The sequence below is a fragment of the Anomalospiza imberbis genome, chromosome 3, assembly GCF_031753505.1.
Source record: "Anomalospiza imberbis isolate Cuckoo-Finch-1a 21T00152 chromosome 3, ASM3175350v1, whole genome shotgun sequence".
Classification (NCBI taxonomy): domain Eukaryota; kingdom Metazoa; phylum Chordata; class Aves; order Passeriformes; family Viduidae; genus Anomalospiza; species Anomalospiza imberbis.
This window is the reverse complement of record NC_089683.1, coordinates 77852083-77875798: the sequence shown is the minus strand read 5'-3', so window position 1 is coordinate 77875798 and position 23716 is coordinate 77852083. Positions and strand designations below refer to the sequence as shown.

The 23716-nt window shown below is 44.4% G+C and overlaps 1 protein-coding gene across 1 annotated transcript in view; it reads right to left on the bottom strand.

The window, feature by feature from the left end:
- XPO5 (exportin 5) overlaps positions 1-23704 on the bottom strand; it is a 30053-nt gene extending 6349 nt beyond the window's left edge. Inside the window, exons 1-24 of the mRNA XM_068185262.1 lie at positions 23457-23704; positions 23093-23214; positions 22394-22466; positions 21691-21828; positions 21199-21381; positions 20147-20188; positions 19276-19302; positions 18795-18980; positions 18031-18107; positions 17500-17599; positions 15981-16064; positions 15450-15575; positions 15130-15220; positions 13399-13527; positions 12535-12650; positions 11586-11741; positions 11130-11171; positions 10413-10502; positions 8935-9134; positions 8204-8303; positions 7151-7332; positions 1920-2020; positions 707-803; positions 26-162 (exon numbers count right to left, since the gene is read on the bottom strand). Coding sequence (XP_068041363.1) covers positions 26-162; positions 707-803; positions 1920-2020; positions 7151-7332; positions 8204-8303; positions 8935-9134; positions 10413-10502; positions 11130-11171; positions 11586-11741; positions 12535-12650; positions 13399-13527; positions 15130-15220; positions 15450-15575; positions 15981-16064; positions 17500-17599; positions 18031-18107; positions 18795-18980; positions 19276-19302; positions 20147-20188; positions 21199-21381; positions 21691-21828; positions 22394-22466; positions 23093-23214; positions 23457-23639 — 2782 coding nt within the window. The 5' untranslated portion in view covers positions 23640-23704. The remainder of the gene's footprint in view (positions 1-25; positions 163-706; positions 804-1919; positions 2021-7150; positions 7333-8203; positions 8304-8934; positions 9135-10412; positions 10503-11129; positions 11172-11585; positions 11742-12534; positions 12651-13398; positions 13528-15129; positions 15221-15449; positions 15576-15980; positions 16065-17499; positions 17600-18030; positions 18108-18794; positions 18981-19275; positions 19303-20146; positions 20189-21198; positions 21382-21690; positions 21829-22393; positions 22467-23092; positions 23215-23456) is intronic.
- Between the last annotated feature and the right edge of the window lie 12 nt (positions 23705-23716).

Sequence of the window (23716 nt, the reverse complement as noted above, 5' to 3'; positions counted from 1 at the left end):
GCCTGAGACACTGATGGAAGGATACGGAGCATGGGACGCAGTCTGTAATCAGGAATGTTGTTGAGGTTGTTGAAAGCAGAGCTGAGGAGCTGGGTGGCAAGACCTTCAACAGTGTAGAAATCCTGTTGCATGGAGGGGCCCGCATTTCCCAGGATGTGAAAACTTCAACAAAAACAACTTAGTTACAAGTCTGCCAGATAACAAGTACCACGTCTCTGATCTTCAAAGGCTACAAGTACTATCATCTTGAGACTACACAGCTGTCACATTCTGAAACAAATACTATAGAGGAATTTTAGCACAGTATCTCTTTTTTCTGGGATACCTGCAGAGGGACAATGAGTTAAGCATTTAAGCACTACAAGGTGCTTTCAAGTGCTGATGTACCCTGACACATAATTAGAAGGGGCAAAGGAGACACACTAGGTCAGGATATCAGGTAAGTGCTCCAATATGACTACCTAACTGCAGAAGAGCAAAAAGCAGATCCCCATTTTGAGGTACTTTTTACAGACTGTTCCATGTCTGTGTGGCAGGTTACAACCACTGTGTATATATATAGATGTAAATACAAGCTGCATGCCACCTCTGCAGCTTGGATACAGCTCACATCAAAAGTCTACTCTAAAGGAAATTAGGACCCCACAATAACCTACTGCTCTGGCTGTGCAGTGCTGGAGTGTGGTGAGAGATGTAATGCTCTTACCAGTTGTCGTAGAGGGTACAAAAGAAGCCCTGCATCCTTTCTAAGACTGTTTTGTAAACAGGAGAGTCATAAAGTTCCAACAAAGGCTGAGGGAGACCTGTGGGAAGGAATAAGCTTCAGTTACATTAATGAGAGAGCACAGTGCACCTTCAGAGCATACTGGGCAGGCCCCAGCCAGCTTGACAGCAGCAAGGGAAGCTCTTGGCAAGAGCCAAATAGGAAGTGGTGCAGCAACCCTGGGGCAGAAGGTCAGAGGTCAGCCAGGTTCAGGTTGGTTGCACCCAGAGAAGAGGTGTTTCCACTGTGGTTGTTGTAGCTGCCTTATTTCTCCAAAGTAGAACTTACTTGAGCTATCAGAACCCAGTCAGCAAAGCTGACAGTTGTTGCAGCTCTTCTAATAGCTCATCTCTTTAGGTTTGTATTCTCTGCTAGGATACAAGCTACTGTCGAACTATGATATTAAAAAGTTTAGAGCAGAGATCAAGGCCCTGCTGCTTTATGTGCAGGGGCTCACACACAAGAGTTTTTAAAGTCACATAAAACAGGTAAAGGAACCGTGTTTGCATTTTATAGACAGGAAATGGAGAAAAAAAGACAAAGCAACTTCCCCAAAATATTTCACTGTCTGTCAACCTGACATTAAACCCCAATGTCCCAAAGTCATGATCCACACTTCATCCACAAGACCACCCACTTCTGCTTGGCTGGAAAGACTTCTGTGTTCACAGGCTCAAACCTGCTTTAAGAAGGTTCCAAAGGTCTCTTTCTAAGATGCTGTCTAGAAACAAGTGCCAGAGCCATACTACACAACTTGGCTCTTGCCCTCCAGGACGGGTCTCTGCACCAGCACTCAGGGCTCCTTCTGAGCACTAATTCTGCTCAAAGGCAGACAATTAGAGCACCCTCCAGCCTCTGCAGCCTGAAATGCCATGTTGCAGAGACCACCATCATCCCACAGATGGGATAAACAGTTTATGGAAGTTTATGGGATAAACAGTTTACACATGGAAGTGTACCCTTCAATGCATGCAGAAGAAACCAATGTGTCTGACCAATACTTATTTACATCTTAGTTTCAGCCGGTTCAAATCACAGCTGAGCTGCAAATACTATGAAGAAGCTGGTCCTCCAGCCTTATTTCACTGGACAGATCACTAACTCAAATATCTCTAAGAATCTGCCCACACATTCCTCCTGAAGAGAAACCTCTTACCTAGAATAGCATTCTTCTCCACCTCCAGCATGTCCAAGGCCTTTGCAAATGTATCCCCCAGCCTAGCCACCATCTCTGGCATGTAGAGGTTGTTGTGAGTCCTGAAACAGAAGAGCACTTGGTTTATACTTGTGTAAATCAATCCCTTTTCGCCCTTGACAGTGGAATCCTCTCCTTCAGCTTGTGGACAGCTCTTCTGAGGCAGATGATGAGGAAGGTGAGACCACGCACGTGTGCATGGGATCCCCCTTTCCCACCTGCAAAAATACTGGGGAAGCTGACCCAACAGAGACATGGAGTGACTCCACCTCATGTCCTGAATCTCCTGGCTGCCCCTTCCACTTATTTCAGTTCATCCCACCCCTTGCAAGCACCAGCAGTAAAAACTCCCAGCAATTCTCCAGATGATGCTGGGAACAACTTATTAGCTTGGCCAAAGGGATCAGAGAACGTATTTTTAGAACTGACAAGACATGGATTCTGTAATCTCAAAAGAACTGCCGTACCTAAGGCCCCTGCAGAGGGAGGGGCTGTTTCAGCTCCAAAATACACACACTGCCCCTCAGGGATGGGTCACAGTCCCCAGAATAGCAGGTGGCATTGGAGAGACTCTAGTGAGAACATCAGTCCGATCAGATGTTACTCATGGCAGGCACACGTGCGCCCTGGACAACACATCCAGCTGGGAACAGTTATGCGTCATAGGAAGTGGCCACTGTCAGCTGTCTGCAAGGGACACCAATTCAGTCATGGGTGGCTGGTTCTTGCCATCCAGGCCAAAATGGGTCCTTTCTCTTGGCCAGGGTACTGACACTCAGAGCTGGAGTCGGCAGGGGTGTCTCTCTCACCTACCTCTCTCCTTTGAGACCTCAGACCTCCACTCTGGGTGTCGCCAGCTGCACACAGCACAAATCCTGCAGCCTCCTCCAAAACTGCAATGCCATTGTACCTGCTGCTAGAGGTGATCAAGGGCAACTCAGTATCTCCTCCTCGAGCAGCGTTTCCCAAAGCAGGGGGTACATGGGAATGGCTGGGGGAAGGGAGGGTGGACAGACCTCAGGATGTCCAGAGTCTCAGCTTTCACTCATGTAGTAATTTTTTTTTTGTTTTTTTTTTTTAAAGGTCTATGTTCATAATTCTGGCAACTGTGATGCAGTGATGTCTGCCTCCATTTGCAGAAAGCTCCAAAACAGCAACTAGCCTGTTTCTCTCCAAGTGTTAAATACTTCCCTGCTCACTGCACATGAGGAAGGCAAGTATATGAACTTCATGAGAAAGAGCTACAGAAATGACTTCTTAATGACTCATACTCTCATTCTGGTCTGGATCTAACACCATGCAACAGGCCTCAAAGGGGCACAAGCTGATTCTTCTTTGCCAAGAAGGGCCAGGGAACAGCCCAGCTTCCACACTGGTTAATGCCGCCCCACTGACTCAAAAAGCTATACATTTTTGCTTGAGGTTATCCTGAAACCTAGCCACTAAAATAATCTCTTGTCTGTCTCCTGTCCAATCCATGTCAGTGTTGCCTTTGCCTCATGCTGGGCAGAAAGCCAGTGGGGCAAATGCAGGGACTGTGAAATTGCAAAGGTGAACCCTGAAATCACAGTGCACTAACTCCAGCAGGACAGGCCAGACAGTCATATCCTGAAGGTGTGGTCACGGTCCTTAGTTGTTTCAGAGTCCTTGAAGCATTTTTTTAAGTCTGAGAGTTGGGAGGCAGATGTTCACTTACAGGGCAAGCTCTCTTAATACTTTAGCAAGTTCCCAGTGGAAATGGAGAGAAAATGGCCAACCACCCTCTCCCTACAGGAGTTAAAAAGGCATCCAACAGCCCTCATGTATGATGATGTAGACCCTAGGCATATTCCAGCTGAGACTTATCAGCACTCCTGGGCACCCCACACACAGAAAAACAAAGCAAAACTAATTTCAAGAGACATTTATGCTTTAGAAAGGACAAGCAAAGGATATGGCAGGACTTGGGGAATTTTCAGTGATGGTCATAGGTCTGCTAGAAAGAGTATCTGATGCCTAGGGAGAACAGCTTGTAAACCAGAAGATGAGTCCTTTAGGACAGTCCATGACTGAAAAATCTTTTTACAAAGCTGGAGTTCTCTACAATGAAAATGCCTACAGCATCCATGTCTACCCAAGAATTCTTTCACCAACATTAATGCTTTGGCAATGTCAGCATCTCATCATCAGGAGTTCCAAAAAACATTTGTCTAAGCAAAGCATTTGCTGAGCGTGAGCACGTAATTTGCAACAAAACACGAGCAAAATCCCAGCACAATAAAGGCTCTGCACCAATCAGGTAATGCAGCTACTGACTGCAGAAATGCACCAAGGTGGCTGAAAATCATGATTTGGGTTTAAATTCAGGAGTGAACATTTTAAGCCAGAAGCTAGAAAACACCTATATGAAATGAGGTACCACAGAGGACAGGAGAATCATTACTTTGAAAACTGCAAGCAGTGATTAATAAAGCAACCTCAAAATAATTCATTTAACTCAGCTACCAACATGGAAACTGTGGATATTCTCAGTTCAGTCAGAGAGAAAAGAGAGAGAATTCTTCCAGGCCTAGCCTGGGAAAGTTAGGAGAAAGAATTCAAACAATTGTTATCTCTCTTTCTGTTCATATTGTTTATAGATATGTTCCACCACAGTGTGCTATTCATAGTCCACCAACGTTGCGAAAGGTTTTCACTTTGAGACCAATCATATTTCACCTTAGCAATCCTGGCTATAAAAGAGGAACGCTACTTGTTAATGAAGTTCATTCTTTGCCTTCTGAAGATGGAGTCTCTTAATTCCCGTCCCTGCCTCAACAGCGACAAGAGACAAATACAGGTAAGCACAATAAGATGCCACTCAAAGCTACCTTATTTTTCCATTACCTCAACTACCTTATTCTTCTCAGTTCATTGATCTCACCCATGACCTACCTTCAAGCTACGTACTACCCTGGCAAAAGTCAGTGGCTTAATAGCTTCACTGCTTCTGTCTGCTAACACAGCAGCAGAATGCCACACACTATCCAGAGAGCAGTGGACCCACCTGCTCAGCCTGAAAATCTCCTTCTGTTAGCACACTGGTGCCTGACTTGGTGCTCAGTTCAGCTGCTCAGCAGGATCCATGCTACTGCTACTTGCAGATCTGCTTACACAGAAACCAACAAAGCCTGCAGGGATTTCCATAGCACTGTCCCAGTGTTGCACGTGGGCAACACTGGATGTTGCTTATCCATACAGAGCTGCCTAATGGCACAGATCTAAGAGAAGCACCCATCCCATGTAGTAATGTAACTATGTCCCTGAAGGCATCCTAAACACAGGCAGCTTTCCTGCCACACAGCCTTCCTCATATCCCCATACCTCCTGCCTGCTGACAGGAGGCTATAAATTCCATATTCTCCTCCTATTAAAGAGGGCCTGAGGAAGACATACATGGAAAAGGCATCTGAAGTCAGCAGAGAACACAACAGGAGCTCCACAGCACAAAATCCAGCTTTGCCAAAAAGACATAAGCAGCATCATCAACACCTGCACTGAACAACTAGGAGCTTGCAGTTGTCAAACAAAGGCCTATATATCCAACAGCAGCAATGGAAAAATATGAAGCATAAAGATCTACTGTTCTGAATACATCATTCATTAGTTCCTGTTGGAGCATCCAGCCTTCAGAAAAGCCCAGACACCTCTGAGTGAAATACAGGTTTCTCCATGTACACAGAAGTATTCTGGTCTGCAGGAGAGATGCTTGAACAACATAGATGCATTATCTCAAAAAAATCCCAAACCAGCCATGATGCCTCTTCCTGTATATCCTGGATAGAGAACATAGCTCATGTGTTCTCTTGGAGGTGGTAAAACCCAGGCACAGAGTTTCTGCTTCTTCACAGAAGTGGTGACAAAAGTTGGATGACAGTTTCTTAAGTTTTTTTTAACAGAGATTCCAAATGATTTTACTGAGGCACAGGTTCTGGTAGGGACAGTGACTGTATGAGGAAAAAGTGTCAGTTGCAACCTTTTCAGTACCTTGGGCACTGGTTTAGTTGGTCTCATACAATATGACACATGACAGGCTTTCACTGAAGAAATGGCATGAGGCTACCACTACTCAGGGCAACTCTACCTAACCTCTCCCAAAAGCTCATCAAGAGGATCTTCAGCCTTCCAGGATAAAAAGCTAAAACATTTCAAGCACAATTCTGTAGGTCTACCTGGTCACTGGCCAAAGTAGCACACACTGTGCTACAGAGTTTAGTGATATGAGAAACATTGCCAGCATGGGCGATGACAGCATGTGCTTGTCCCAACAGTCCAGCATGTTGCTTCTGTCTGGAAGCAGCACATTCCTGAGCTCAGTGATTACTAAACATACTTGACTAGATGGTGCTCAGGTAACAGGGCCCCTTGCCTTACAAAACCCAGGAGCTGAAAAATCTAAGTGGATCTGAAAATGCTCTTTCTCAAAAGGCCCTTGCCAAGGACAGAGCAGCAAGTTTTCAGGTATGTAACATGTTATCTCACAAAATTGTCCCATAAGTCTGGCAAACTCCCAGTGTCAGGAGTTACCCTGAGAGAGACTTCTCCTTTGTGTAATTCTGGGAACTGTGTTCTTCAGGATTTCCCTTTTCTGTCTTCTCTTGCTCCCTCCCCTGGCTGCCCAAGACCTACAAACCACTGGTGACACACAGAGAGGCACTGCATAGTAGCAACAGCCTGAGAGTATGCATCCACTGATTTCAAGAGCAGACAGTGCTTCAGGAGGCTGCTGCTCATGGTCAGCAAAGCCAGCTTAATTTAACACTGAAGAGAGAACAATGTGAACGGGATGCGATGAGAGCTGGGACTGCCCTGGTGGTGACAGGAGAGGTGGCCTTGCAGGGGCTGAGGGCAGAGCAGAGATGTTAGCTGAGAAATCATTAACTGGGTGGCAGAACTATAGCAGTGGAGGTGGAGGAGGCAACCCCAGCACAAGCTCCCATTAGCTTTGATGGCCTCTTGCCGGCCAGGCCAATGAACATTCAGAAGGTTCCAGTTTCCACAGTGCCATTCCCCACTGTGAACAGTCAGGAACAGTACTTGGGCACTGGCACCAGCCCATATTCCCACTGGCTTCACTGGGCAAACCATGCTCTGAGCATTCCACAAATTTATCACAGTTTGGCTTTCAGAGATTTGTAAGCCAACATAAATGATTTCAAATCAACTTGACCCACCTTATGAGAGCAAGTAAATTGTCAAAAAGCTTCAGGACCTGCTCAGTGCAGGGATTACGGTACATTGGAGTTCCACTGGGCAGGTATCCCAAAAAGAAGCCTCCAGCTTTTGCCTCTTCAGTAGCAGCAGGCCAACGAGCTCGTTTCACAACTCCCAGGATGGTGTACACACAAAAGCTTATCTGCAGCAAGAGATGTGGAGAAAGCATTTCTTAGCCAGATCACAGTCTGAATCAACAGGTTTTCAGAGAAACATGTCATCATCCCATCTCAAAGGGAATGTTCTCCAGTGAGCCTAACCTGGTGATAGGAACAAACCCTGTTGAGTTTGCTGCCAGGAAAATGAAGCAAATGATCATGCTGTATTCCATCACCTTCAGAGAGCCCTGGCCATGGCAGGATGGCCTAGGAATTCACTATCAGACAAATCATCAATGCATATCATCTCAAGAGCATGCAAGCAGCCAGGTAGACTGCTAAAAGTAAGGGTTTAGACAATCAGCTCCTCATATCCTCCATGTGCTGGGACAGATGCAGGATCCAAGATGGCACAACTGCATTAGCCCCAAATCACAAGCACGTCTCTGTGAACTGCATTTCAGTGTCTTCTACAGATCTGAGGACAGCAACTCCATTTGCAGTTCAAGTGAAGACTTTACGCTAACAACTCAATACAAATCTCCTCAGAAGAATTTTAATTATATTCTGTGCTCCAGTCTGAGCATGATGTTTTCCATACTGCCTGGTTTAAAAAGCACAATTCACTATGCCATATTTCTAAAAATTATGTAAATCAATTGCTTCTCCAAAACCAAACTCTATTACACAAAGAGGAGGAAACAGTGTGTTTTGTTTCACTCTGATAAATAATGTAATTTTGCATGGCCTGCATGCTCTTTACTGTAGCTTAAAGAGCAAAGCCAGCCTGTTATTTTGCAATCTAAAGAAGTATATGATCAGGAGACTTCGTGTGCAATCACAAGAGAAATGGGGATGGGAGGAGGCAGGTCTCCTTTCATTAACAATTACACCTCTCCTGATAATGATACTCACTCTAGACCGGTTCAGGCCACTAGGATCTTCCAAGAGTGGATCAGCAATTTTGTTGTCTGCACCCACGTAGGATATAAAGGCTTCGGGATCTGAAAGGACTCTGGCAGCAGCAAAAGACAGCAATGGCTTATTATTTGTACCAGGGAATTTAAGCAGAGCTTTGCACTGTCAATGAACACAAATACAGAGCAGGCTAAAGAGGCTAGGTAGCACTCCATCCTGTACATGGGAACATGATTAAAAAGCATCAGAGATATGTACACTCTCCAAACATTATCAGTTCTCTTGGGCTGTGGGGATCTAAAATATTCAAATCTCTTATGAAAATAGCCCTGCTGGGAAAACTTTTTTGCATGCTCAGCTACCCAGAGCTGCAAGACATCTCAGCTTTAGTAAGAACTCAGCTTCCTACCTTCTCATGGGGATGAGCAAGGATGTCTTTCATTTCTCATTTTCTATAAATGCTTTGAGCATGCTGGGGAATGTTCCTTTATTACCTTAAACAACTTTTACCCAGAAATTTTCAGCAAACAGCATTTAGTCTCTTGGCAGTTTCTGAACTGTAGGAGAACTATTATCACAATGACTGCCCACAGCACAGGAGGTCAAGAGGCAGCCCACCATCTTCCTATGGGTTGTGTGTTTCCTTACTGGGCACGGCATTACCTCCTCAACACCTACAGCTCCATGTTGGAGAAGAACTGACCAACAGAAAGAAAAATAACCCATACCTTTGCATCTCTGGGGAGAGCCATAAGCCAGCCACAGGAGCCATGAGCTCCTCCAGGAAAGCCTTCTGTCGCTCATAGTCCTTAAACTGGTTGCTGATGAGGACAAGGGCCTCCATAAGAGCACACTTCTCCATCTGCGTCAGAAGTAGCTCATTTGACAGTAGCTGTTTCACGTGGTTGTACAACATCTCAAAGTTTGGCTAGAAAACACATCCAAGTGGAAAAGCATCATACATTTGGCATGGAGGAAGGCCTCTGGGGGAGGTAGAGAAGGGGTGTACTGTACAGCTGGAGGAGCATGTCTGTTACCTTTTCTCAACATAGTCATCTCCTCCTCACACTCAAGTTTCTCTGCATGTTCAGTCTAAGGGAACTTCTATTCTTCCCTACCCCTCTATCATTATCCTGCATCCATTTTACTTTAACTCTCCAGAATGACTGAAATAAGAGGAAATCTCTCCCTAGGTAGTTATATCCCTTAGAGCAGTGTCACACCTCAAAACAGTTCTGGTGCTTTTATTTGCTCACAGAAAGCACCTTGCTTCTCTGGTCAGACTTAGGATTCTTCCATCATATTTGCTTGTGGTAAGTAACAATTCATATGGTTACGATGAGTGCCACAGAAATTCTTGCATTTATTCCCTTTCTTCTCCAGCTGTCACCACATCTACCCATAATTTTGTACAAACATTAGCAATCATCCTCTTCAGCAAAGTCCTCTGAACATCTTTTGGGGCAACTGTGGATCCTTGGCTCTTCTAGTGAGGATGTCTGGCTGGCCATAGGAAAGAGACAGCTATAGCTCAAGGACCAATAAAGTGGAACAAAAACCAACCCATCAGTTCTTAGCATCAATTACAGAATGCAGACTGGAACCTACATATTACCTTAATTAAGATCCTTCAAAAATGTCTTTGTTTAAACCAGCAATGTCCTATGGTCCTCCTATAATCCTAGGTCCCACTCCACAGAAACACATCTAAAAAAATCTTGCAGGTAGACTGTTTACTTCAGAAAAACAAACAAAACACAGCTCATGGAATTTAATGTATTTGTCTTCTGATCTCCTCAAGCTCAGCCAGAAAACAAATACTCTTCTTTTTCTCCTATATTCTGTTAAGTAACAGAAGAAAATCTAGTGATTAGCTATGCTAGTGTCTTCAGCAAAGGAATTAACTGAGACCAGCACAGGTGATAACATGGACATTCAGCAAACATTCCCATAATACCAATGCAGTGCTGCTTGTATCCTACTCATCATCCCTTTTACATTTAACCCACCAATCTACAATTCAACTCCTCGGGCAGAAAATTTTTCAGCAGGGAAAAAAAGAGGTACAGGTAATGAACCTCTTTGCCATTTGTGCAACAGAAATGTTTCTTGCAAGGAAAGCAGACTGTAGCTATGGAAGCTGAAGATCCCACAAAATCCAACTGAAACTGAGGCAAGACTCTTCATGACAGTTGCATTTACATACCAGGACAAGCTGAGGGTAATCCCGGCACATCTTTATGATTGAGGAGCATGCATGCCTTCTCACATTCTTCACTGCTCGAGTTCTAGGAGCCTGGACAGACACAACAGACTTCAATGCAACAAAACAGAAGTTCAGGCTAATGCAGGGTATCTTCAAGAGACAAATTCACTATATGTAGATTTCTGTGCTGTTGAGCAGATTTAAAAAACATTTCCATGCCTCCCCTGCCCCCTCAAACAATCATGCAGCAACCAAATTTCCTCTGAAGCAGGAGTCAACTCAAGCAGTCCATGTTCAAACAAACTGTACTTCAGCAGTGAGGATGCCATAGCTCTTATTCACTATTTCAAGACTCCAGGTACACCTTAGGTAAATGGCGGGTTTACAGTCATCCTTCAGAGCCATTTATACCAAGGACTGAAAGAACACCCGGAGCTAATGAAGGGATTTCACTCTCAGGAAGGCCAGCACTAACTAGGGAACTAAGTGTACTGGACTTGGAGCACACCTGTGGCCTTCTAAGTTTGTGAGCCAAAGCTTAGTAGGGTGTGTCAACCACAGAAATCAGCAATAGCTAGACTCCCCAGCTTTTTCAGGAGCAGAACTATACTTAGAAGCCTACTTCAGCAGAGTCTTCAGACTCAGGATCCTGGCTCCACTAGAATATGATTTGATCCAACTGTTATAGCTCATTAGTAGATAATAATTCAGACGTACCTTACTTTCTTCTACAACTTCAAAGGTAACTGAAGCAAACAGCTGTGAGAAAAGGGAGGAGAAAATTAAAAAAAACGAGAATAATTTCTTAACATTTAGCATTCATGTCTCTTTGAGCTCAAGGAACAGGTAATAAAGATTTGAATGCAATTTCATTGAAGTCAGTGAAGACCCCCTGAGCTGAAAGATTAAATCATCAATACAGTGAGGCCTTGAAATAAAACATGGCCAGAGCATGTAATTAATACTAAGATTTAAGGCTAAGAACTACAAATTTTGTTTTAACTGACATTACTCTTCTTGTGACAAGCCTCAGTCTCAGTTTCTCCCATCTTTAACATGAAGGATAGTCCTTCCCTGACAGCAACACCAAGAGGATTGACTCTTGCAGTTTAGTCCAAGAGCCCTGCACTACAAAAAGCTGATGTGATTTTAGCAAGGTCTGCACATACCCACCTTGGAAAGTACTTGCGGGAGGTATTCTGGTCGGTAAGTGACAAACGGAAAGAGAGCAGAGACATTGGTGAGCACACAGGACAGGATGAGAGGATCTTTTGTTTCAAAATTAAGGACAAGCTGCAGCAGATCTATGCCATCATTCGCAGGGATTTCCTACAAAGGTAGCAAAAAGAAAGGAAAAAGGGAGGCAACACTCAATACTTCAACCTGTAGTATACTTCCTACAAAACCTAGGAAAAAGGCTGAGGCAAAAAGGACAGCAGCATCGCCACTGTTGATAGGACAGTCTTGAGACATCTGTCTCTGGTCCCCATACTATTGCTTGCATCTCTGGGAAAGGCAAATTTCCTCTCCCAGTCTGTCTCCCAATTCTCCGCTTGATGTTGTCCAACAGATTCCAAACTTAACCATCTGTATTGACCTATATAATTATTCTACTGTGATTAGATTGATGAGTACATGAGCGGCTTAATCTAATAAAAAAAAAAAAATAAGTCAGTCTACATCAAACTGATCTTTCTGATTTGCCTGCTGTTGAACAAAAGAGAAAATGCTTCTGATCTCCTACTCTCTCGGCATAGTTCCTCTCATTTAGTTAGAAATTGAAAAAAATTAAAAATCTAATAAGACGATAATTAAATAAACTCAAGAAATTTTTCCTTAAGCAATCTCTTCTCCTCTAGCAAGGCACTATGTAAAAACATGTCACCTGAGCACTCTCCTGTGACTTCTCATCCCATAGTGTCCAAAACTAAGACACACCAGTATGAATTTGGTGCCATCAGAAGAAGGGTCCTTACTCCTCATGAGAATGGCTCACCAAACATTCTGGGTTTTGCATGGAGGTAACCAGTTACTACAAACTGCTCAAGGATAACATAACTGCAAAAACACCGCTGTAGACCCAGAAGCCAGGAGAGAAGGCAGGAGCATGGGATACACATACATCTTTATCCATGGTTCGAAACATCTGGCTGATGACGCTCTCTGAGAAGAAGGTCATGGCATCCCACTGCACAAAGGATGGAGAGAAGATGGAGCAGAGACCTTCGCCTGTCTTAGCTGAAAGGAAGAGAACACTGGAGCTCTCACCATGCTCCTCAACAGCAGCCTGGTAAGCTCCTGTGCTGCAACACCTTAGCACTCACAGATATTTTAAGCACACAACTCTCCCTGCAAGATGCCTGGCAGGGATGCACTGGGAGCAATTAAGGTAATCTCGTGTGATTTGCTTAATTAAAGTGAGACTCCTGAGGCATAAGTCTTTGAGATACTGTGCAGAGCAATATGAACAGATCACAGAAGGGAAAAGAAGGGAGACCACATGCCCAGACTCAGCACTGCAGGCAAGACTGTCCTTGGTGTGACTTTGCAGAGCACCAAGCAGCCTTCCTTCAGAGCAGGGAAAGCAACGTGAATGACAAGGAATTTGCCAGATAGGCATAACTTCCCTAACAAAAGTAATAAATATGTTGCAAAGATAAAATGGCCCAAATAATTGTAAAATTGTATCAGAGGGACAACTGTACCTGTTCTGCAGAGCAATTTCAGGGAAGGAAAGGAGGAGCCAGGGGCTTTACATTACTTATTCCATATGTAGACTCCAAAGGGATAAATTAGGGAAGGGGTGGGTTTGGCTTGGTTTTGCTTTTAACTTGCAAAAAACCTTAAAATCCTGAAAATCTAGCATGGAGTCTTGCCTACCACTTAAAAAATTCCAACAACATCAACAAAAAAAAAAAGGCAAGAAATTTCTTGGCTTAAATTAAAAAACAAATCCCATATCCCTAATTTTTTTCAGGTAACCTACAGTTCATGGGTCCAGTATCAACAGGAGATGTGAGTTGGTACTTCAGCCATTCACCAGCCATTTGGAAGCCAGTTAGAGGGTCCAGACGACAAGCCATCCTAATCACCTCTCCTTGCTGGGCTCGGAAAGCTGCAGGGAAAAATCACACACCAAGAAACCAGGTGATGATGCAAATTTTGCAGACCCACAAACATGATGGACTTTTGCTTTGGCAATAGCTGTGTAGTGGGCACAAATACACAACCAGTAGAGCAGGTACAACAGGATGGGCAATTTTTGAAGTGATTTAAGTGGACTAAAATATGACGGACTAACATTTAAAAAAGTACAATTAAAATGCAGTATGAATTATGAACATCTATGCTGATGCCTTTTCCTGGTCTTAAAAAACAGAGCCAGACACAGTTAAAGGATAAGGGGTTTCTACCTGGTATTTTAACAAGGATCCTAATTGGAGCACCGCTTTGCCAAGGTGCATTGTGGCAACTTTTACCTTAGCAAGGAAAAAAATCCCTTAACCCTTAACCATATCTGGCTCTCAATTTTTTAAGACCAGGAAAAGGCATCAATGCTAAACCAGAATTACTACAACTCTATTGTTAATTTAAAATATGCTTCAAACTATAAACGTTTGCTGCTTACAGAGCATCTTGGGATACTGAGATAAAATACCAGCATTAGATAACTACCACTTCCTTTACCTAAACAGACTTTTCCTACATTATTCAACTAATAACAAAGAAAACTGATCTCAAAACCCAGTTGCCTTGTTTTCAATTTCAAAGATACTAAAAACAAAGTACAGAACAGGAATTTCACTTGTTCCAAAATATTCGAGTGCATGACCACACAAAAGAATCAGCTCTGCTGACTACACAAATGTAACTTGAATTGTTAATTAAAGTTGTGTTGCCAAGTAATTTTATTTTGTGTTTCAAATTAGTTTTATTTTCTTATATATGTAATGTCTTCAATATAACTTAACCCTCTAAAACTATTTCAGATTCTGGCTTTGTGCATTTAGCTACTTTATAGTTTCTACCAGAAGTATTTCTTACAATAAGTAAAACTATCTAGTAAGCAAACACTTAAATCTAGTAAGCAACACTTAAAATCTTCAGACTTAAATATAAAAAGTAAAAATTGATGTAATTTATTCAGTGTATCCTCCCACCTACCAAGTTAGTACCAAACTACATCAGTCAGTGAGAACCAACTTCTGTTTTGGGAAGAAAAATACAAGATGAAAGAAAAAGTAAAATCATTAATATCCAGTGGTGGTTTAAGAGCCCAATTTAATTTGGCTATTTTAATTGCTCACCTCTAGCTATTGGTACTAAACCAGAAACTTCCTACCAGGGCCAAGACAGATTTTCTTTCTGGAATGACATCTAAAGTCTTTTGTAAGCTGCCTTCCTCACCTAACCTGAGCATGACTTGAGGCTGTTTGATTTCCTCCTCTAGGTGACCAAAAGACACATTTGCTTTGACACCAGAATGCTTTTAGGCCATCTATCTGACCAGCTAGCAAAACAACAGCAAATACTAAAATTAAACACATGAGCTGCCCCAGGAAAATCCTAACTTAATTTACTCCAAGATCCAGACTTAAAAAGTTGAGAAACAAATGGAAGCTGCCAAGCCAATTTGGTAGGCTCCAAGCTCAGCCAGTGACTAAAAGCAGGAAGAAAGGACAGACAACACAATGTACAAAGGGTCATGGCAACTTACAGTTGAAGAAGGCATTGAAGTCCTCATCACTATCAAAATCAAAACGGGAATATTCACAGCTGGGGCTGTCTGCTTTGGAAGGAAAGCCCACCTGGAGACAAAGTGGAAAAGGTCAGGAAGAAAGAGAAGTCAACCATCACAGCTAACACCAGCTTCAAGGAGATGAAGGCTGGAGGCAAGGAACAAGATACAACTGTGTTCAGCAGCCTGGAGATCATGTTTGGCCACAACACAATAAAAGTGTAGTTTCTTCCCCCACGACCCACAGACCCACATGTTCACCAGGCACCTTCTCAAAACCAACTGTGATTTCCACATACCTTCACCAGGTTGGTCATAGATGCACGGAGATACTTGGGAACGACAGCCAGCAACACAGGGTCACGAGACAGAACTTCATGCCGAAAGAGGGCTCCCCATGTAATCTGGGTGGAAGAGCGCAGAAACTGGGGGAAGAAGAGAGGAAAGAGAGGAGCAGAGCAGGATTTCAGTGCTGGAATTTCCACTGCTAACATGAAGTGTTGCTATCAGAAAGCAACAGCAAATTATACTGACTATTAAGTTCAGGCCAAGGCACCTTGAAGCCACACTGCATATTCCCAGAAAGCCAAAAACCTCTAATACTAGGGCTGGCTGCAAATTCTACATTTTCTATTCAGTTCTCTGTGTCAGGAACTGCTCCTGATGGTATGGTAATGGAGTAGAAAATACTGTGCCTTCCAGGCCTTCAGCTGAAATGGAGAGCCTAGAGAGCAATATTTAGCAGCTGAAGTTCTGTAGTTTTCTACAAGCTACCTCAATTATGCATTCACACACACAGACACACATGAGATTTTCAGTCCTTTACATACCTGGCTGGGATGGGTTGTGAAGGCTAAAAATGACTCAAGGTATTTTCCAAAGTTGGCTGGCGTTTCCACATCACAATCTGAGCCCTATGAGGAACATGAAGTATTTCAGACAAAACACTAACTTTATGGCAGGCTGGGCTCACAAATGGTATGTTTCAGGGTAAAGCAGGAGCACTAGATCCAAGGCCATAGACTGTAAAGGAGCAGAGACAGAAACACTGAACAACTGATTTTTTTCTGAAACCAGTATAGTCCAAGGAGCATCAAGTTCTGTTGACCAGCCTGGAGGTGCTGGAGACACCACTACCACCCTTATTCAGGAATTATAGGTGACTTCTCACATAGTGGAGCTCCATTAAAACCAAATTTACAACCACTGCTGCTGCTGTAAGTCACAATTTCACTCCTATTGGGTCAAACCCACACAGCATTACCAAAGTAGTACAATTCAAACCAAAGAACTTCACAGGAAAATACACCCAGATAATTTCACTCATTTTCTCCAAACATTTTGTGTATTTAACATATGGGTATCCATGACCAGTAACTTTCTTGGAAGTCTGTCAAGAAATTAAGTTTTCCCAGGAGCCATAAACTCAAGGTTTTGCTTCTTCTCAGAAACTGTAACATGATCTGGTACCCTCAAGATCCCTGAAATTGTACAGCTCAGTGCTGTCTCTCCCAAGTGAATCTGAATTAGCAAGCTCCATCTCATTACTTCACTATGGATTAACAGCTCCTACTGCCTAACAGCAAGTGGAGTCACTGCAAACAGTAATGCACTCTGTGTGCTGTCCATTCTTTTTAGGGATGAATTCTCAAAGGTTGTTTTTGGTTTTATTTCTTTCTCTCCCTATGAGACTTTACTTTGCTCTATTGCTTTTACAGGCTGGTTGCTTCAATCTCCCCACAAACAGCATCTCTCAACAAGCCTGGCCTCTTCATTGTAGAAGCACTCAGCTGAATGGAGGGAGTGGGAATTCAGCACCAGCATGGCATGAACAGTATGAATTTGCATCTTCATCCCAACATGGACACAAAGCATTACAAAGATGAACAGCAGGAACAAAACCCGTTTCTTCCTTCAGCTTCAGAGAGTCTTGGTAGAGGAACAGATAGGTATACTCTCTGAGTTATTTTTATTGAGAAATTTAAAAGGCTTCCAATCGAAGAGTAATTTCCTGGACTAGATTTTCTGTAGCAATAGTCAGCTAAAAACCTGACCAATTTGCAGTGAAGCTCAGCATTTTACAGAGGTTATAGGAAATGGTTCGTGATGACAGCAAAGCCCTGGCATCAGTCAGGGTCCTTCCAGTCTACATTCCTATGACTTGGCAGGACACAGTTAACCCACTTAAAAGCAGAGCCATTTCTGCCTTTTGGAAATGCACAGACAGAACCCTACAGCTGCCAAATGTGCAGAGAGAACCCTGGTCCTACCTTAGATCAGGGTTGCCTCAAGCCCCAGCCCTAAAAACTAGCCCTGCCACGGTTGCTGTTGGTATTAATAAAGACTTACTAGCAACGCACATAGCTGGCTGCCCAATGCGCACAAAACTTGGCAAAGCCTCTTCAAGAAAACATAGTGCTTCTCCACCAGGCCTTCTCCATCTGCTGTCCTGGGAATGAGGGAAGAGGGAGAAAACAGGATCACAGTTACTCACACTGCAGGTGACAGGCACACTGTTGTCTATCTTGTAGATAGAGCAATTTGATTTTACCGCAGTGGGATCTTTGCTATTATCAACAAGTACTCCTTTATTGACATCTAAAACCTCTGAAACTGCCTCTTTGAAAGAGTCCCTCCTCTGGATCAGTTTCAGGCTAAAACAGAAAGCCAGGGAAGCTGTGATACTTAAACCTCTTTGTCTTTCAATTATGGGTTTAGAAAAAAATAAACAACCCTGGTTTTCCAGGTTTTGCAAAAAAGCGGTGATTTTGTTCTCTCCTATCCAGTCTCTGCTTCCTTTGCTTAAGCAGCAGTATCTTGACCTACAAAGCCATTTGTCTGCAGTTTCATGTGAAATCACAGCAGCACCAGGGTACTCACTGGGCAGCAGAGAGGATGCAGTGCATGGCAACATCTCCAAACAAGACCATCAGAGGCTTCCGATCCTCCAGCTTACCCTGTGCACAAAACACACCAGATGCTTCAATTAGAACATAACTATTTATTCCCATCTACAGAAATACTTCCCTCTGCAAGCATAATTAGGAGAGTCACAGTTTTCTTTCCATCTGTGGAGGGGCTTACAGTCCACATATGATTTAAGTAAAAACTTGCCAAAATTCCAAGGTATCTGATCTAAAAAAATATCTCCAAGCAATTCCACCACAGGAACTTTAAATGGCAAAACTGACCCTGAGACATTATCTTTTATTCACAGAAGACTGGCTAGTTATTTACACACAGCTGATAAGCACTCAGCCTTGACACTCAGCTGCTTGTGAATGAATGGGTCAAATCACCTGTTTAGATCCGGCTGTCATTTCTCTGAGCTGCCAGGTGACACAGCTGATGACACTATTTTCCACTTCACAGTTGTAGGAAGTGGGGAGTAAAAGGTCAGTGAGGACCTCCAAGTTCAAACTGCAAGGAGAAGCGAGCACAGAATTTGGAGAGGGTTCTAATTGTTGCTCTGTGTATTGTGCTGACATGATAGTCACACCAAATATCACTAACAGAATCAGCTAAATTTGAATTATGATTCTCGGATAAAAAGGCAAAGATAGCATTGCTCAGTCTGAAGAATTATGTAGGAGAATAGGAGAAAAATAAGAGGAAGCCAGAAGAGCCAGAGAGGAAGAACTCACTTTCCTGCTGACAGCAATCAGGAGACACTCTGCTGCTCCAACTTGGAGTTCCGGCTCATTTAGGAGCAGACATAACATCTCCAAGAGCTTGCAGTCATCTGCTGTAATATGGCTTAGGGCTACCCAGTCAATGTAGCCAGCCAAAGTGTTGAGTGCCGCTATCCCCACACGACAGCTTGCCTGGGCCTGTGAACAGAGAGGAGGCACAAGGTCAGAGCCAGAGAAAGACAGCAATTCCCATCTAAAGCCACCCACTCCCTGAAATTACAGTACCAAGAACCCCCCTGAGAAAGTGAGAGATCTGGACCCTTCTGCTGCCACTCCTCACTTGTCTCTTCTCAAGGGGCTTGTATTAAGAGTGAACAAATCCATCTGTTTGAAACTGCAGGCAACAGACTCGAAAGCCTGGGAAAAGCCTAGTTCTAAGTAACCTTAAGATTAAGAATTACTAATGAGCTAACTCTCATACAGCTCCTCTCACCTTTGATTCCTGAGACAAATCAGTCTTCTGAAAAAGAAAACAAGAGAGGGTAAGTAACAGCTACAGCACACACTTCCAAGCAACCATTGCTGTATAGGCTTATCCTCAAGGACACAGCCAAAAGAGAGGCCACATCACGGTCTCCTACTCAGGACACTGCTGCAGCCAGCAAAGTCACCTCTGCAGCCCCCAGCTAGGTAAGATAACAGGACCCTAAATTGCCAAGTTAAGCCACAATTCCCTTCTCATCCAAAAAGGCAACACTCCAGTCAGCAGGCACCAGGGAGACACAGGAGACAAGAAGGAAAGGCATTTTGGTACCTCCTGGAGGCTTCCAGGAAATAAACTTTTGACCTTTTAAGAGCATCTTACACCCAAAAGCCAGACTCTGAAAAGATGCTGGTGGCTTTTAAGACTCAGGTCTGAAAAGGTGATTTGTCCACGGTCAGAAAGGCATCTGGAGAGAGCTGGAGCAACAACTTAAAGCCTGACTCCCAGGCCTAGGATACTTAACAGCAACAATACACTGCCTGTACCATCTTTTTGCCTAATGCAAACAAGTCCCTCAGATACTCAGGTTTGATTTGTTTTTCAGATGCAAAGACATCAACAAGCATTTCCTTCTACTGCAAGCTTTTGGTTTGACTATTCATTGCAGTGATTTTTTAAGTTAACCAGCTTGAGTCCCAAACATCTCATATATGACCCACCTTATAAACAATTTATCTATCAATCCATCATACTTTTAAGCACTGCACACTATTACAGTCTTGGGGACCTATCCATCATCTCCCTCAGTCTGTATGCAGACAGATGAACACCCCACCCTCAGAAACGACCCTGTGCACAAACAGCCCAAAGATCTGCTAACCTGTGGAGTGGTGAGGACTTCTTGTTCCTGGGGTGCTCCAACCTTGGCAATCAGAAAGATTCCACTGTTAGTGGAAGCAGCCATACTTCAGAGCCTTAAGCACTGCAATGCAACTCTTACCTGGAAATGCATTTCAACCAGACTACGAAACACACAAAGGTCACCCTCCCACCACCACGAACTGCACAGAAAACTGTCTGCTCTACATGGCGGGGGTTGGCTCAGCCTGAAAGTGCATCAGGAAGGTGTATAGAAGACAGGTAGAAGACAGGCTTTTCATTGCTTGCCAGGTTCACATTTAGTATAACTCTGGATTTTAATTCATGGAAAAAAAAAAAGAATATGAACTACGACTAAGCAACTCATTTCTAGTTTGGTTTCTCGACCGTGCTTCACTCTCAAATCCACTTCCTTTTCACAGGCATAGACTGGGGTAGAGACTCCCCTTCATCTTCCTTTGTGACTGACCTGCACATCTGATTCTAGGTAAGAATTCAGGAAAGAAGTCTGTTTACACAAAAATAGAAAGAGCATTCTTCACTACAACTTCGCCAAAAAAAGGCTTCCTCACTTTGAGCTCTTGGAGAAAAGGACCAGAGGCCCAGAAACATGTTGACACATCAGAAACTCATGCATTTTGGTGCATCACCTCAAATGTAGCACTGCACCATGAGACAGCAGACACGATTCCTGGATGGCATCTCTTAATCACTGTGTATTACATAAACCACCCCAAATTACCTGTTTCTGCCACAACCACACCTTCATTTAAGCTATACAGCCCTGGTGCCAGCACACATTCCAACACCATGGATGAAGCATGCATCCACTCAAACCATTTACACTAGCAAAATCAATATATCAACACTATCAGCTTTGTGTTTTCAATCTCTCCGATCAGCACCAGTTTCCCAGGCCACAGCAAATCCCTACCTCAGAGTGGCAGCAACAGATTCCAGTTTCTGCACTTGCTTCCCCAACAATTTGTGAGCTGCATCTCAAATCCTAAATGCCTCCAGCACAAACTAAACCCAAGGGAAGGAGACTCTTACCATGCATCTGTACTTGTTGACATTCTGCTGCAGGACAGTTAGTAGGAAGCTGAAGATCTTTTCCATGTTCTGGGTGAGGGTTTGCTGGATATCTCGTCGCCGCTGGGTAGGTAGAGTTTGAAAAGTCACTACATCCTCTGCCAAACGTAGGAGGATGAACATCACCAGTTCTGTCTGAGTTTCCTGATGTCCCAAAGTGAAATACACTCCATCAGCACACTCCAAACATTAAAATCTCTAGAGACTAGCTCAAAGACGTGGAGGGAAAGCAAGCATGCATGAAGACATAGGTCTCATGTTGAGAAAATAAAACAGCAGGATGGCCCTCTCTCTGCTAGTCATCTCAAGAGAGCTTAATCTTACAGGGATTTTTGAGTCCATCACCAACCTGTCTCACTTGACCATGAGCAAGTTAGATTTTCCTCAGGATGATGGAAGACTGAACCGCACACTAAGAGCAAGCAAAAGAGACCAGACAGCTGTGTTTCATACCCCTTGCTTGGAGAGGGTATCCAGCTCCTTTAGCATGTCAGGCCAGTGCTGGGGCCATTCCCGCTTGATCATCTCTACCACAATGCGAGACAGCACATCCTTAATGTGACTTTCCTCCTCCAGGATACTTTGAGTTCCCTGTGACAGAAAGGGGATAGTTGCACAGAACAGCAAGCATCAGGCATTCATAACTCCGACCTGGGAAACAGTGTTTGCAAACAATCTAAACCACAGAAACTAAAACCAAAACAAAACACACCAATGGGCAGTGCTTCATTGCAGCTACCTTAGATGACACTCCTATGCTCCCAAGCATCCGTAGCTAATAAACTCTGGGAACCAGACAGATTCTCCTCGAAAGGTCACTTGGTCACGAAAGCAATCACAACAACAGAAAAAATACAACTAAGATAATGGCTTTAGTATTTTTGCAAAAGATAAGAACATCCATAGTTAATGAATTTCCTCCTAAGAAAAGAAAAAGTACCTTACATACGTTATACAAGCCTCACAACTTCCAGCCATGTGAGGTAATATGGCTATTCACCTGACAAGACAGAGAAAAGCACTGAAACAACCAGAGATGCAAAGCAAAAAAGCAATGAAATGAAAAACTGAATTCAGATCCTCTGTGCTAATTAACTGGAATATTTTTTACTTTTGCTCTTACATTTCAGAACAGCCTGGGGCAGCAGGTACTTACACTGGATATGAGGCCCATAACATTGTTCTTTAGATAAACTTTTTCTAGGCGAGGCATATTGTTCCAACGGTATCTGTTAAAAACAAACAAAAAAGAAACCAAGTCAAAACATCCGGATCTCTGACTTGATTCTCAAGGAACCATTGCCTCTTAACTAAACTAGAAACACTACCAGCTCCCTGTCTCTGCCAGCACCCAATTCCTTAATAAAAGGGCTGAGTTAAAACTGCTGCTGGCAAATGGGCATGCCCCACCGAGGTCAACAGACACCAGAAACAGCAGAAAAGCACAAAGCATCAGGTCTGTAGAGGCAAGAGAGAAAGGAGTCTCTGAACTGAACTAATACAAAGCCTCTTTGTTAGCAGGAGGCCAATGACAGAACTCTGCAAAAACCGACTGGTAACCCAGTGTACTTGTTTTCATCTTTTGATGTTAATGTGTGTTACAGCTCAGTGATGTCAATGTGTGTTACAGCTCACCTTCTCAATTTGCCGGAAAGCAATTCTCTCCTCTCTTTCTCTTACAGAATAAGAAAAAAAATCCAGAGTAGGACTGCAACTGTCCTCTGCTGCAGAACAAACTCCCCGCGTCCTGAAAGTGCCTCCCTGGGGTGGCAGTTGCCGGAATGGGCAAAGATCCCACCACAGCTGGCAGGCTGGGACCCTTCCCCGGCTCGGCAGCACGGGACGAGCTACTTACTTGACCACATGCTCCAGGATCTGCAGGCCGAAGTGCCGGACAATGGCCGTCTGCGTCTTCTCCGCCAGCTTCAGCCCGCAGGGTACGCAGATGGGGCACTTCTCCTTGAACTCCTCGCAGAACTAGAGGAGGGATGGCCGGGACACGTACACGCAGTTACACACCGGGGCAGGAGGTGGCAGCCCCATCCCTGGCGGAGCACGCCGGGGCACACGCGGCCGCCCGACCCCCGCCGCCTGCTGACGGCTCCCAGCACCTCGGGGGACGACCGGGACCGGCCCGCCAGGCTCTCGCCCGCCCCGGGGCCGTGCGGACGGGGCGCCCGCGTGGCCGGAGCCCGGCGCCCTCCCCGGCCGGGCCGTACCTTGAGGGCCTCCAAGCGGTACCGCTGCGTGGACGCCGGGTCCATGATGACGGTCACCGCCTTCACCAGCTGCTCGCAGAGGCCGCTCACCTGCTCGGCGGACATGGCGGCGGCGGCGGCGGGCGCGCCACCGGCCACCCACGAGAGGGACGAGCGGGGCGGCCGGGGCGCAGCTCCGCGCATGCGCCTTGGGGGGACACGGGGACCCAGGGAGAACGCGGGCGCCGCGCACCGTCGCGGCGGGGACAAGCGCACGCCCC